Genomic DNA, 13,419 nt, shown 5'->3' with positions numbered 1-13,419 from the left:
TTGCAAATGTGAAGTAGATCTCTTTTATAATTGTATTTTCAATGTTTTCTAGCTAATAATATAGGGAAGTTATTAATTCCTGTGTATTCTTTTATATTCTACCACTCTACTACATTCTTATGTTATGAGGGTAGTTTACTCTATTGTGTTTTGTTTGTAGACAGCATTATCATCTAATAACTTTGGAAAGGAGAACTCAACATTGTTTGCAGATGGTGGTAATATATTTTATTGTAATATGTTATACTAAAGTATCCTATATAACATTCTTCTATAAGATACATATTATATTTTGTTGTCTAACAATTATATATATAAAATACACAGTTTTTCTTGCTGTCATCCATGCTCTGCCTATTTCAAGTTTCAGAAAGTATATTGCTTAACTTTTGCTGTATAACAAACCGTCCCAAAACAGTGTCTTAAAACAACCACCGCTTTATTTAGAGTTCATGACTTCATGGGTTGGTTGTGTGTTTCTTCAGGTCTGGGCCAGCTCTGCCGGTCTCTGTGTCTGTGGTCAGTCCTTTCGATGGCATTTGTTGGCTGGGGTGTTTCAGTTCTCCTCCATTTGGTGTCTCATCCTTCCAGGAGACTAGCTTGGGCATTTCCACTGAGGTCTCTGGGATCCAATGGTATCAGGTACTTTTCAGGACTCAGCTTGCATCACATTTCGTTATTGTACCAGTGTCCAAATTAAGACATATGTTCAAGCCTACAGTAAGGGTTTGAGGGGCTTATCTACAGGAATGGTTACAGGGAGATTCGAACAAATTGTGGGCCATTACTGAAAAAAAAAAATTTACCACAGGTGGCAAACCATCATTGCCTGTCTGTATTTGTTTCCAACAGCATAATTTTCCTGGACTTGGGGACTCCTGATGACTGGAAAGTGAAATAATGGAGGAGAGTGTGAAAATTTTCTTGCTCTCAGAGAGTAATTACTTCCCAGTAGATAAATGACCATATACCTCTAGTTGGAAAGTGAAATGGAATCACAGAGCAGTGGGTCAACCTCTTCCTCCTTATTCTCAGCTCAAGTGTCTGCCTCAGTGTCCTATTTGGCTTTGATTATTATAGTTTCCTCCTGAAGTTTGGAAGATTGTGAACAGTTTTCCTAGATTGCAGAGATTTTCAAACCTAGATTCTGTGTATTTCCTTGACTCGTTCAATGGGAAGGGAGATAAGGGTGAATCCAGCACCGTTGGTTGCCGGCACCCTAACACTGGGGTGTCTTTCAAATAATTTTCATTTACCATATGTGAAAGACCGTGCCTATATTCAAATCTATAAATATTGATCAAGTGTTTCTTGGTACAGGCTGTGGGAAAATAAGGTTGAAATAAGATAGTCCCTATGTTCAGTAACTCATTATTTAACAGAAACCGTATCTTGGCATTGAGATGGAAAGTTTCTTGTGGGAAGTGACCCAGGTCACATGGTTCTGAGAATACATTTACTTTAAACATTAAAATAATATGTACTCTTAATAAATTCTGATTCTCTTTGTCACTCTCTCTCTTTCTCATCCCATATCCCCCATTTAAAGAGTATTCTGCTAGGAGTAAACCCACTTTCTAGTTCTTCACTCTTCATTAATTTTGACAACTCTTATCTTGAAAAAGCTTTTTCCATAGACATTTTCCTAATTAAACATCTCTCCTACCAAGTGTTAAAAAGAAACACAACACTAATAAATATTAGAGAGTAAAAACTCCTTTGAAAACTTAGGACACGTTCCACGGACAAAGTTCCAATGATTTCAGGATCTATGCCTGCAGTAGACTTTTTTTTTTAACCTTCAAATTGTTTCTTTTCCCAGAGAGTTATTAAGGAAAAACCTAAAATTTATAATTCATCTGTGTTTAGAATGTTAATATTTTAATACTTTAACAATATATGTAAAAGAACTTTTAAATTCTAAATGCAAATTATTCTCAAATACTATCATTGTCTTGACTAACATTGTCTAATGTTAAAATCAAATCTGGTTTTACTACATTCTTAGAAAAGAATGTAAGACAAAAATAATCTTAAATTATCTTCGTGAGGGCTCTCTGATCTCTAACCAGAACCACTTGAAACATTTTGTTCTTCTAAGTAGCCAGCAATCATTGGTGTCTGCCCACTCCTACCCAGCTAAGCCAAAAAGAAACTTACTGCTTCATATATTTAATTTTGCATTTATCATTCAACAGATGTTTATGGAGCCCCTGAAAGAAACCAGGCATTCACCTAGACCCTGAAAATACAAAAATGTATATATAACACAAAATTCCTTACTCTCAGGAAGATCATATTCTAGTGATGGATATGAACAAGTAAGCAAAGAGTTATAATGCCCTCTGCCGTAACAGAGACATGAAATAGCATCTTTGGGGAAGAGAGGAGGAGGCAAAAGCAAAGGAAGGAGTGAGTTTGGGAGAGATAACAAGTTAACCATGGAAAAGGCCAAGAAAGGGCCCAAGTGTGAAGGAAGGTGCGAGGGTAAACCTGAGTTAAAGAGCTGGAAGGTGCTGATGGGGATCAATAGGAAATCTGGAAGAGTTTTCAAAGGGTCCTAGTGAATCTGGGTGAATGATCTGTTGCTTTGAATCTTCAAACACTTTCTGCAATATTATGTTCCATTTAAAGCACTTTAATCATGACTGCTAGCCTACATGCAAACACATTCTTCCATGTCCCTGTGAGATATATAATCCTACCCCCAGCCAAGAGCCTCACATTCCAGAAACTCAAGCCATGGTACAGAAATCCAAATTCAACTCATCAACACCATCTGCATAACCAGCTGTTCAACCTCCCATATAGCCTTCTTTTTTCATGTACCACATGTTCATAGGATAAAAGAAATTATGAATGAAAATGCTATCTGTGCACTGAAGTCCTATATTTCATAACTCCAATGTCATCCCCTAATGTCCTCTGACAATTCTGTTTATGCCACTTGGAGAGGCAGGTTATACTATCTTGGGGAAGGATTCAGGTATTTGGTAACTTTTAGCAGCATCTTCATCCTAAGATCCTGAAAGCACAGACCAGAAAACCAGCACATGTGTCTGATGACTTGCTGGGATGTTCCCATGCAGCAAGCTTCATGGCTATTGGTAGGCACTCACTGGCCACATCACAGTTTCTCAGGACCAGGCTTCCCCCTTTGTCCTGTGCTTTTTATCGAGAGAATCTGACTTCCTGTTCACCCTTTCACAAACATTTACAGGATGCCTAATAAATACCCAATAGATAACTATCAAAACACAACAAATATATCTTTCAAGTGTTGAAAGTAATAGTCTGAAGGATTTTTTTTTTTCTTCTATTTCTCCCCTTAGTCACTGAAGGTGATAAAATAACATACCTGATAGGGCATTTGTAAGGACTAAATGAAATATTGCAAATGAAAGACTTAAAACACAGACTGGCATATAGTAATTACTCATTATGTACTTGTTATTATTATTATTAGAAAAAACAGGATTAATGCATAGACCATAAATGTTATGACTCGCGACAACACTTTTATGATTACGGCTGATTGTAAGCTTACATAATCGTGCCTTGTCAATAATGGGCACACGCACACAATTAAACAATTATCCAGTAAATTAGATTGGTATTGCAACTTATCTGAATGATGCAATTTTTTTAAATTGTAGTTTGTTAAAACAAACAAAATCTAGTTGCCCTTTGATTATGTCCACTTAAAATTTCAGTCAACTATTGTGTGTAGCAAAGTGTGATTTGTTGCTTTGTTGGAGATTTATTTTTTTAATAAAATGTTTATTATTCAATGGAAACACAAAGAGGGCACATCAGTAAAATATGGAACATGTTATTTAATTAGATAAATCCTCAAGTTAACTTAAAAATACACTATATGTTGTTGAGAGGACTTTGAACGACAATGTTGAGTTCGAGACTATGACCCATGCCAAGTAGGCATCCTGAAGGATAAAGAACTTAAACAACTCCTCTCTCTGTAGCTTTCTGTATCTGACCCAGAGCAGCATGTCTTCAAAGCAGCCTGGTGTAACGCATTTTTGTGCGTAATGGCTATCTGTTCCTTCTGTTGTCCTAGATAATTGCTATAAAAATACCTGTGCTTCATCACAGTCGTTCAAACAGTTAATTTTTTTCCTCTTACTACTATTTTTGATCTATGATTTCTACAAATTTGGAAAAAAACAAAGATGATTAAAAATATTGCTTGAAGACTTGCGGATCAGAGGAGTTTACTTCCCTCACCCTGAAGACAGGCTCCAAAGGTTTCCTTTCATTGTTCATCTTAAAAAAAGTAGAGGGTATTAGGACACTGGTGAAGGTAATGCAATAGGAAAACCTATAAACATTTCATAAGTTTATATCTTCAACTTATCCGTGAAAGATTCCATCACTTATGACAAGGAAGTTTTCTTACGATGATTACAGGGCCCTAATTTAATGTGCTGTGGGACAAGTCGGGTACTGTTTCTCTGCTACCCAGAGGTCCTAAGCAGTCACAAATACTGGAGCAGGATTTCTGCCCCTAGGAACGTATCTCTAATGCATTTTATTTAATTTTAAATGTCACAAACTGAGATTCAAAATTTCTGGGGATATCTGACAAACTATTTGAGGGGGATTAGAAAAGTGAAATTACATAAGCGTCCGTGGTTTTGTTTAAGAATGTGGGAAGTTTGTGAGCAAATGCCTAAGTGACAGAGAGGAGAGAGAATGTATCTATTGCTTGGAGTCAGAGGCCTGTAGAGTGAAGGGCTGAGGCAGAACCTGAAGGGGCTATTTTCAAGAAGGACTGACAGACAGTAGAGGTGCAGGCAGCACTGCTTAAATCCCTAAGCAAAATGTGAAGAGCCTTCTACTTGTTTCTGCCTGGAACACACATATAATACATCGAGGGTCTTACACATCAGTGTTTTCCAGGTAGGCACCAATAATGGTCCCAATTCACCTTCAAATGTCATTATACAAAGGTCATCATTGTGGAGCTAATGAGTGATAGAAGGTATTATGAGATGAACTTTTTACCCCCAAAATTCATATGTTAAATCCCTAACTCCCAGTACCTCAGAATGTGAATATATTTAGAGACAGGGTCTTTAAAGAGGTGATTAAATTAAAATGAGTCCGTTAGAGTGGGCCATAATCGTATAAGGACACAACTACCCAATCCTGGGTAAATTAGTTAACATTTCTGTGCCTCTATTTCTTCATCAGTGGAGATAACAAGGCCAATCTCATAGGGCTTTTGTAGGGATTAAATGAATTAATGTATGATTAATTAAATGAATTGATGTCTATAAAGTATCAAATTATGCCAAGAATACAGTGATGTATGTGTTAGCTGTTATTATTTTGATTATTATTATCACTATGGGCAGACACTAGTCAAAGTGTTGACTCAATCTTCACAAAGGTAACTGCAACATGGTGAGGTCAATTCTGTTACTCAAGATCACACCATTAGTAAATGGTAGACCCCAAATCTGACATTAAGGATTTCAGGCCCATAGATTATTGTGCTCCACAGAAACAAAGCCTTTATTTACAAAGCATTACAAAATGCCAAATAGCTCACTAAACAGAAGGTGTATTTATGTTTACAAGATTTACATTAATCCAAGTGACTTCTCAAAATGATAAATTTACAAATTTTTAAAAAATTCATTTATTACTGCATTCTGAGTGGAGAATGATACTATTTAGACAGTGTGTTGAAGCAATAAGCTTCTCTCTTTTTCTAAAGACATATTATCTATTAATACTAAGTAATTAAGGGAAACATTCAATAAGAAACATTTGATTAAGGTAAACAGAAATAAATAGCTTTTAAAATATATTCAGAATGCTTTAGCACATGCATTTAAAAATATTCCATATTTTTGATTCTTAAAAATTTATTCAAGAAGTAGAAATATCTGAATTTCAGATTGAGCAATGCATTCTGAAAGAAATACTAATTGTGTTGTTTCCATTTACAAGTTCTTTAATTCACAAACAAGTTGTTACATTTGATAGAAGAAGGCATTTTATATTTCATCTGGTGTGCATGTATTTGGACTGAGAAATATTTCCTCACTTTCTTTAAGTACAAAATTATAAGTGCATAGTGGTGGTCTGTGAAAGAGAAAAACAGAGAGAAAAAATAACTATTAGTGAAACAGCAAATTTATTTTCTTCTCATAAATATTGGAATACCCTATGCCTGTGACTAACTAGTTCTCTAAATGCAGGGAGTTGAGATAAACCTCTGGGAGCATTTCTACTCCATCTAATTTGTCTACATAGGGATGAATAGACACAGTATTTGTGAGAAAGAAAAAATTCTCTGTGCTTCAACATCTTCTCTCTTTGCTGCTTCACTGGAAAACTTACATTGAATGGGAAATATTTTTGGATACTGAAATAGCTGAAAACTGAACTCAACTCTTAGTGGCTGGGCCACTTCTTCTACCATGAAAGCCACCATGGAAGAGGTGAGCTGAATTGCACAGACAGTTTTGCCAAATATTTTAATCAATCCTCTGCCACCTGCTAAAATGGAAATAATAACATTTAAAGTATTCTATATCTTGGAGAAATTGCGTATTTAGTATTTGAAGGTTTCTGAGAAGTCACGTCACTGTGGTGAATCAGGCATCCTGTCTCGTGATTTATCTTCCTGTTAATGTCTTGAAAACTTCAAAAAAGCAATCAACTAGAATAAGCAAAGATTGGTCAAAATTCAGGAAAGGAGCTAAAGGAAAAAGTGGTGTAATAAGTGGAAATTTCCTGTATCAGCCATACTAACTTAGTCAAGGAAAAGGGAGCAATTCAACTGCACAGGTGCTGGTAGTTTGCCTTTATTCATATGCACTGCTCTAGTTCAAGAGATATATTGTTGTCTGTCTCCTTCTAGCTTGATTAAGACATCGTTGAACACGTTTTAAAAATATCAACAGTGTTGTTAGGTTAAATTCTTCCATTTTAAATCAATTTCCTGTATCTGCTAATATTTGAAAAGTAATAAAATATGAACATATTCATCTTTAGTTCTAAAAGCTGATATAGAATACTACAATATTTTCCACTGGAAATAATAAATGTATCTAGGAATTTTAATTTTAATAGTATAGAAGTAAATATGAAATGACAGTACCTCAATTTGATAAGATTCTGATTCTTAGATATTAGCAAAAGTAGCTTTTTGTTAAATTGTCGGAGTTCAGAACATAATCGAAAAATCAGATGTAATCCTTTCTCCATTATTAAGAAATAAGTGGAAGAATGACTTTACCACTTCCCCTTACAAATACATATATACTTATGTCAATTTTTAATCTAGCCTGCTACAGCCTTTATTCAGTGAGTGAGCCTTCAATGTTATGGATATACCTGATCCACCTAATTTTTAAGTTGTCATCATAGGACAAGGGTGTTATTAGACTTATTAATAAATTACCTCAGTCATTAAGTAATTGTTCTATTCACATATTCATAATACAATATTATGGCAAGTGTGCTCTTATTTTCTACAAAAAAATAAAAGCTCATAACCCTGTTACCATTGAAATATGTTCAATATAGTAAATGTATATTTTTATTAAATATTCCACATTTTACAAAGCTTCTGCAAGCATTACAAAACAGTTTAGTCAGGTTCATTATGCCTACCAAAGTGAAGTTTTACCAAAACATATGAGAAAAATTAATTTTCTTTGTTTTTACATTGTGAAAAGCCTATCTGGTTCTACTACCAGGACTCTGATTTTGAGATCATTTATCCTATGTTATTAATAGTTCCTTCTCCCCGAATCAAAATTTTTAAACTCTATAATTTAGAAAAAACTATGTGATATATGTTGAACTATCATAGGAAGAAGACTATTTAGTGGATTTTTTTAATTTAAAAAAAGAGCACTGAATATTGCATTTCTAATGCTTTGTTTACCACAAATTAGCAGAAATGAGCACAGTACATTGATAAAGTATAAACTTTAATAAAAAATAATAGAAGAAATCCAAGGGTTAAAAAAATCTCTCTAAAATTCAAATACAATTAGCTTTTAATTTTAATCCATATATATTCTACCAAATTACAGGGAATAGACGTGCTTCTTTATTTAAAAAAGCTCCCTAGGGCTTTTGTACAACATATCACCACATCTATGCATCTAGTATTTTTAAAACTTACTTAGGATAAGGTTCCCAGCATTAACAAAGGTGTCTGTTCCTACCTGCCAGATGATCAGGTAAAAAGAATAGAATGGTCTTGCCTCAGTAGTGGGGGTAATTAACCCTAAACTTAGCACTACTCCAGTCCTGCCTAAAACACCTTGAAGGCAGGACCTGAAAGAATCAACCTGTTTAAAAGCAACTTAACAGCATCTTGAGAATTAACCTGAAGAATATTTATAAGAATACAAAAATATGGAGCACCTAACATGATGAAATACACAGTCTGGTGTCTAATCAAGAATTACCAAGCATGCAAAGAAGCAGGAAAATGGAACCATATGAGGGTCAACCAATTGAAACCACCCGAGAACTAGCATAGATGTGAGAATCAGCAGACAAAGGTATTCAAAGAGTTATTATAACTGTATTTCATATGTTCAAATAGCTAGGTAGAGACATAAGAGATATTAAGAGAGTCAAATCAAACTTCCATAGGTGAAAACTATAATATCTGAGAGGAAAAATACCCCGGATAGGATAAATATCAACCTAGACATTGCAGAAGAAAAGAATAGTGAACTTGAAGACACAGCAGCAGAAACTATTCAAAATGAAATGTAGGGAGTAAATGAAATTTAGAACTTCACAGAGTATCAGTGAACTGTGGGACAACTTCAAGCAGCCTAATAAACTTGAAATTAGAGTCCCCAAAGGGAGAGGAGAGAGTAGGGGCATAGAAAAAGATATTTCAAAAAGAGTTAAAAATTTACATAAAATCTGATGAAATCCGTAAACCCATGGATCCAATAAGGTCAAACAGTAAACACAAGAGATATGCAAAAAAATTCCAAAAAGCCACATTGAATCAAACTGCTTAAAATCAGTGATAAGGAGAAAATCTTAAAACCAGCCAGAGAAAAGAGGCTTATTTTCCTCATAGGAAAAAGGAAGGATAGTAATATATTTCTCATTAAGATCAATGCATGGTCTAAGACTGTACAGCAACATTCTTAACGTACTGAAAGTAAAACAACGACAACTGTCAAACTAGAATTCTATACATAGAGAAATTATCTTTCATAATAAAGACGTCATAAAGACTTTTTCAGACACACAAAAGTTGAAAGAATTCACAACTATCAGATCCTACAAAAAAATCTTAAAGGAACTCCTTTTGTTATAAGGTAAATTATACCAGATGGAAATACGCATCTACATAAGGGTTAGAAGTGCACCAGAAATGGTAACGATATGGAAAAAATATATAAGACTTTTCCTAATGATTTATATATCTTTAATGGACATAACTCTTTGAAGAAAAGTGATGCATTGTATTATAGAGATCCTAGTATATGTATAATTAAAACGTATGCCAATAACAGCACAAGAGAGAAATGGAAGTATACTACTGTAAGGCTCTCATGTTATATGTAAAGTAGTAAAATTCACTTGAAGGTGCACTGTGATAAAATAAAGATTATAATATAAACCCCAAAGAAACCACTAAAATAATCAAACACTTACAGATAATAAACCCACAAAGAAGATCAAATGTAATCATAAGACTCCTCAATTTACCAAAAGGCAGACAATGAGAAATTGGGAACAAAGAACAGATGGGACAAACAGAAAACAAAATAGCGAGATGATAGATTTAAACCCAAATATATCTACAATTACATTAAATGTAAAGATGCAGATACCCTCAATTAAATGGCAGAGGTCATCAACATCATTTGTCATTTGAGAAATGCAAATTAAAAACACAGTGAGCTACCACTACACAAGTATTAGAACAGCAAAAATAAAAAACAAACAACAAAAAAACTGTTGAAGGTGCAGTTTTTGGTGTAAGAGAGCAGTAGAACTCTGATAAGTGCCAGTGGGAAAACAAAATGTACAGTCACCTTGGAAAAGTCTGTCAGTTTCTTATAAAGTTAAACATACACTCACAATATGACCCCACAGTCTCTTCTAGGTGTTTATCTAAGAGAAACGAAAACGTATGTTCACATAAAAACCTGCAGGCAAATATTTATGTTGGCTTTGGTCATGGACAGATATCAAAAATTATGAACAAATTATATTTCCTCCAACTGGTGAATGGATAAAGGAACTGTGGTATATCCATACAATAAAATAATATTCATCAATAACATTCCACTGATATAGGCAACAACATGGATGAATTTTAAATGTCTAAAGCTAAGTGAAAGAAGCCATACTTATAGGGCAACATACAATATGATTCCATAGGGCAAATCTAGGTGCAGAGGTTGTCAGAGAGTGGGCATGGGGAGTTGGAAATAAAGGGCACGAGGCAGTTTTTATGATTGATGGAAATGTTCTGTATCTTAATTGTGGTGGTGGTTATATGACTCTATGCACTTATTAAAACTCATAGAAATGTATACCAAAAAGAGTACATTTTACTTTTTTTTTTTTTTTTTTGCGGTACGCGGGCCTCTCACCGCTGTGGTCTCTGCCGCTGCGGAGCACAGGCTGCGGACGCGTAGGCTCAGCAGCCATGGCTCACAGGCCCAGCCGCTCCGTGGCACGTGGGATCCTCCCGGACCAGGGCACGAACCCGCGTCCCCCGCATCGGCAGGCGGACCCCCAACCACTGCACCACCAGGGTAGCCCCATTTTACTTATTAAGTAAAGTTTTTAAAAGTAGATTTAGTTCACCTTTTCTCAGGAAGTCATCCAGGTACCTCCACTTGAATATTCCTCTCAGTCCCTAAGTTTGAAAGCCTAGTCCACTGGAAAAGCTCAGAAGAACTATGTTGTTTGTGTAGTCTCTATCATAGTTCGTTACAGATAGCTAATTACTGATTGAGTAGATATACAGTTTAGTCTGGACCATAAGGCATCATATTTTTATGACTCACATTCCCAATGATTTGGCAGTGCTAATTCTCATTCATTGCACATTATCTGTATGGACAGATCTAAATGGGAAAAGCAACTAAATGGTTACTGCAATTATCTAGGTAATTAAACTTTAAAGCACATATTTCATCCAAGCATCTGTTAGCATCCACAGCCAACAGGGAACGTTAAGAGTTTTGTTAATCACCCACAAAATGTATTTTAGGGTTTTTTTTGCCCTCAGTAGAAGTAATTGCATCTAAATTTTGTAAATTTTGTAAATTTTCATAGTCTATCCACTGTTTAGATTTTACATAAAAATTAAAATGACATGCATGCTTATTTTTTTTCTCTGTGGCCTATCCCAATGACTTTACCGCATTTCTTACTTAACCAATGAAGGAGTTGTATATAACATTTGTCTGTGTAAAACACGATTAAGGAGACAGTGAATCAAATATAATAGTGGACATACCTGTCTGCCTTTACACTTTCTTTTCCTCTTATAAGTGACTTGAAAAAGAGAAATAAATGGAGCAACCTATGACTGTTGGGTCACCGACATTCTGTGTCAAGGTGTGAACATCATGTAGTGAGGCAGAAGATTTGAAAATGTTCTTTCTATGAATATAAAAAAGCCACTTGTTTAAAGTGCAGATAGTTGTCTATACATGGATAGTGTTTATGAAAAACAAAAATTGGGGAGAAAGTATTCAACATAAAGGAAAATCTAAGTTGAATATTCTACAAAAGATGAAATATAGTGAGTCATTAATTTACAGTTAAAAAGAGAAAAATTGCTTATAACCAGGTACATGATGTTGCACAGCTCCAAGTCCAATGTGATCACATTATTATCTATGTGAACAGTGACCCTTGAAGCTACTATTGTAGTGAATAAGCTGCATGATTCTACACAAAAAGCCTGCTTATACTTCAATGTAAATAGTTAAATTCATGATTCAACTGTAGCATGTGTGACTATAAGTAAGTATGACAAAATATTAAGTGTTATCTCTTAGTTGTAGGATTATATATGAATTAAATTTTCCAAATGTCCCACAATGGGAATAATTGACTGTTATTCCTATAAAAAGAGCAGCAACTAAAAGCAAAGAAAACAACAAATGAAAAAAGCCAAGAAAAGTTTGGCTTCGAGTCACTGCAAAGGCACTTCTCAGCTGAGAAACCTTAGACATGTTATAAAGCCTCTGAGTTTCTGTTCCCTTACTAGTAAAACATAGAAAATACTTAACTCATGGAGTTGTTGCAAAAATTGTAAAAATAGCATTTGGGATGTAGTAGATGCTAAATAAATTTAACCACTATAATTCATCTTGAAAGAAGTTCACTAATATTAAAACAAACTTCTCTGGGATATCCTTTCCAAGAAGTCATCAATCCTTTGTACACAATAATGTTTCCTTGAATCACATGCATCATCCAAAACATGCATCTTGGATAAAAACTAAAAATCCTCCTTCTTATATACTAGTTCCCTAAAGGAGAAGGTTAAATTGAGTTTAGGGCAAATAACTCACAAGATAAATTCCACTTTATGAGATAAATTTGCAATCAATGCAGATTTCTTTTTCTGAAGTTCTTAACTCTGCTGAGAGTCTTCCTATATCCCCCAACACTCTGATGGGTGAGGATTCTGATCACTACATTATAAGAGTGGGAAGTGTGGTAGAAGTGAATAGAGAGTTTGGATAAGAAGTTTACAAAGTATTAATGAATGAAACTTTGACAAAAAGGTAGGAGTGTTTTTATGGTTGGAGAATGTGACATAGTTTCACAGAATTATTGGGAATAAAGCATTTTATTGATGAATTACCTCAGCAAAACAGGCCGATATTTTTCATATAATTATGGGCTGGGCCAGTCTATTGCTTGAGCTGTGTATTTATAGATAAAAGGAGGTATAAGAAGAGTTAAATTGGGGACCAACAAAAGAAGGGAATAAAAATGAAACGAAAGGATTGCTACTAACTGAGCATCTGCTATGAGCCGAATGTATACTTCACATATATAATGTCACTGAAAACATATGGAACATATTGCAAGGCAAATATAGAAAGAAAAGCAACTATTTTGTGAACGCAGGTTGATTGTAAAATGCATTTATATTTATATATTTATTTATGTAATGTACTTTTAATCAAATTTTATTAAGATTTGTATCAATTATTGGGTATTTATATAATAACTATAATTGTATCTTACAGCATAGTTAGTGAAAATATATGTGCTGTAGTTTTTAGGATTATAACCTGAAATTTCTTGCTTACAATGTCCAATTATACTATTACCATTTAAAATTATGTCATAACTTTAGGCAAATCAAAAAGATAATCACTGGGATTCCCTGGTGGCGCAGTGGTTGAGAGTCCG

General features: G+C 34.5%; 1 protein-coding gene across 1 annotated transcript in view; it reads right to left on the bottom strand.

Moving 5' to 3' along the window:
• Positions 1-5,944: 5,944 nt before the first annotated feature.
• The window catches only part of LIPI (lipase I), a 67,853-nt gene continuing 60,378 nt past the window's right edge, over positions 5,945-13,419 (bottom strand). The window contains exon 11 of the mRNA XM_024731541.1: positions 5,945-6,114. Within this exon, the coding sequence (XP_024587309.1) occupies positions 6,027-6,114 (88 nt within the window). The 3' untranslated portion in view covers positions 5,945-6,026. The remainder of the gene's footprint in view (positions 6,115-13,419) is intronic.

The sequence above is a fragment of the Neophocaena asiaeorientalis genome, unplaced genomic scaffold, assembly GCF_003031525.2.
Source record: "Neophocaena asiaeorientalis asiaeorientalis breed wild unplaced genomic scaffold, Neophocaena_asiaeorientalis_V1.1 scaffold330, whole genome shotgun sequence".
NCBI classification, from domain to species: Eukaryota; Metazoa; Chordata; class Mammalia; order Artiodactyla; family Phocoenidae; genus Neophocaena; species Neophocaena asiaeorientalis.
This window is presented reverse-complemented; position numbering and strand designations above follow the sequence as displayed.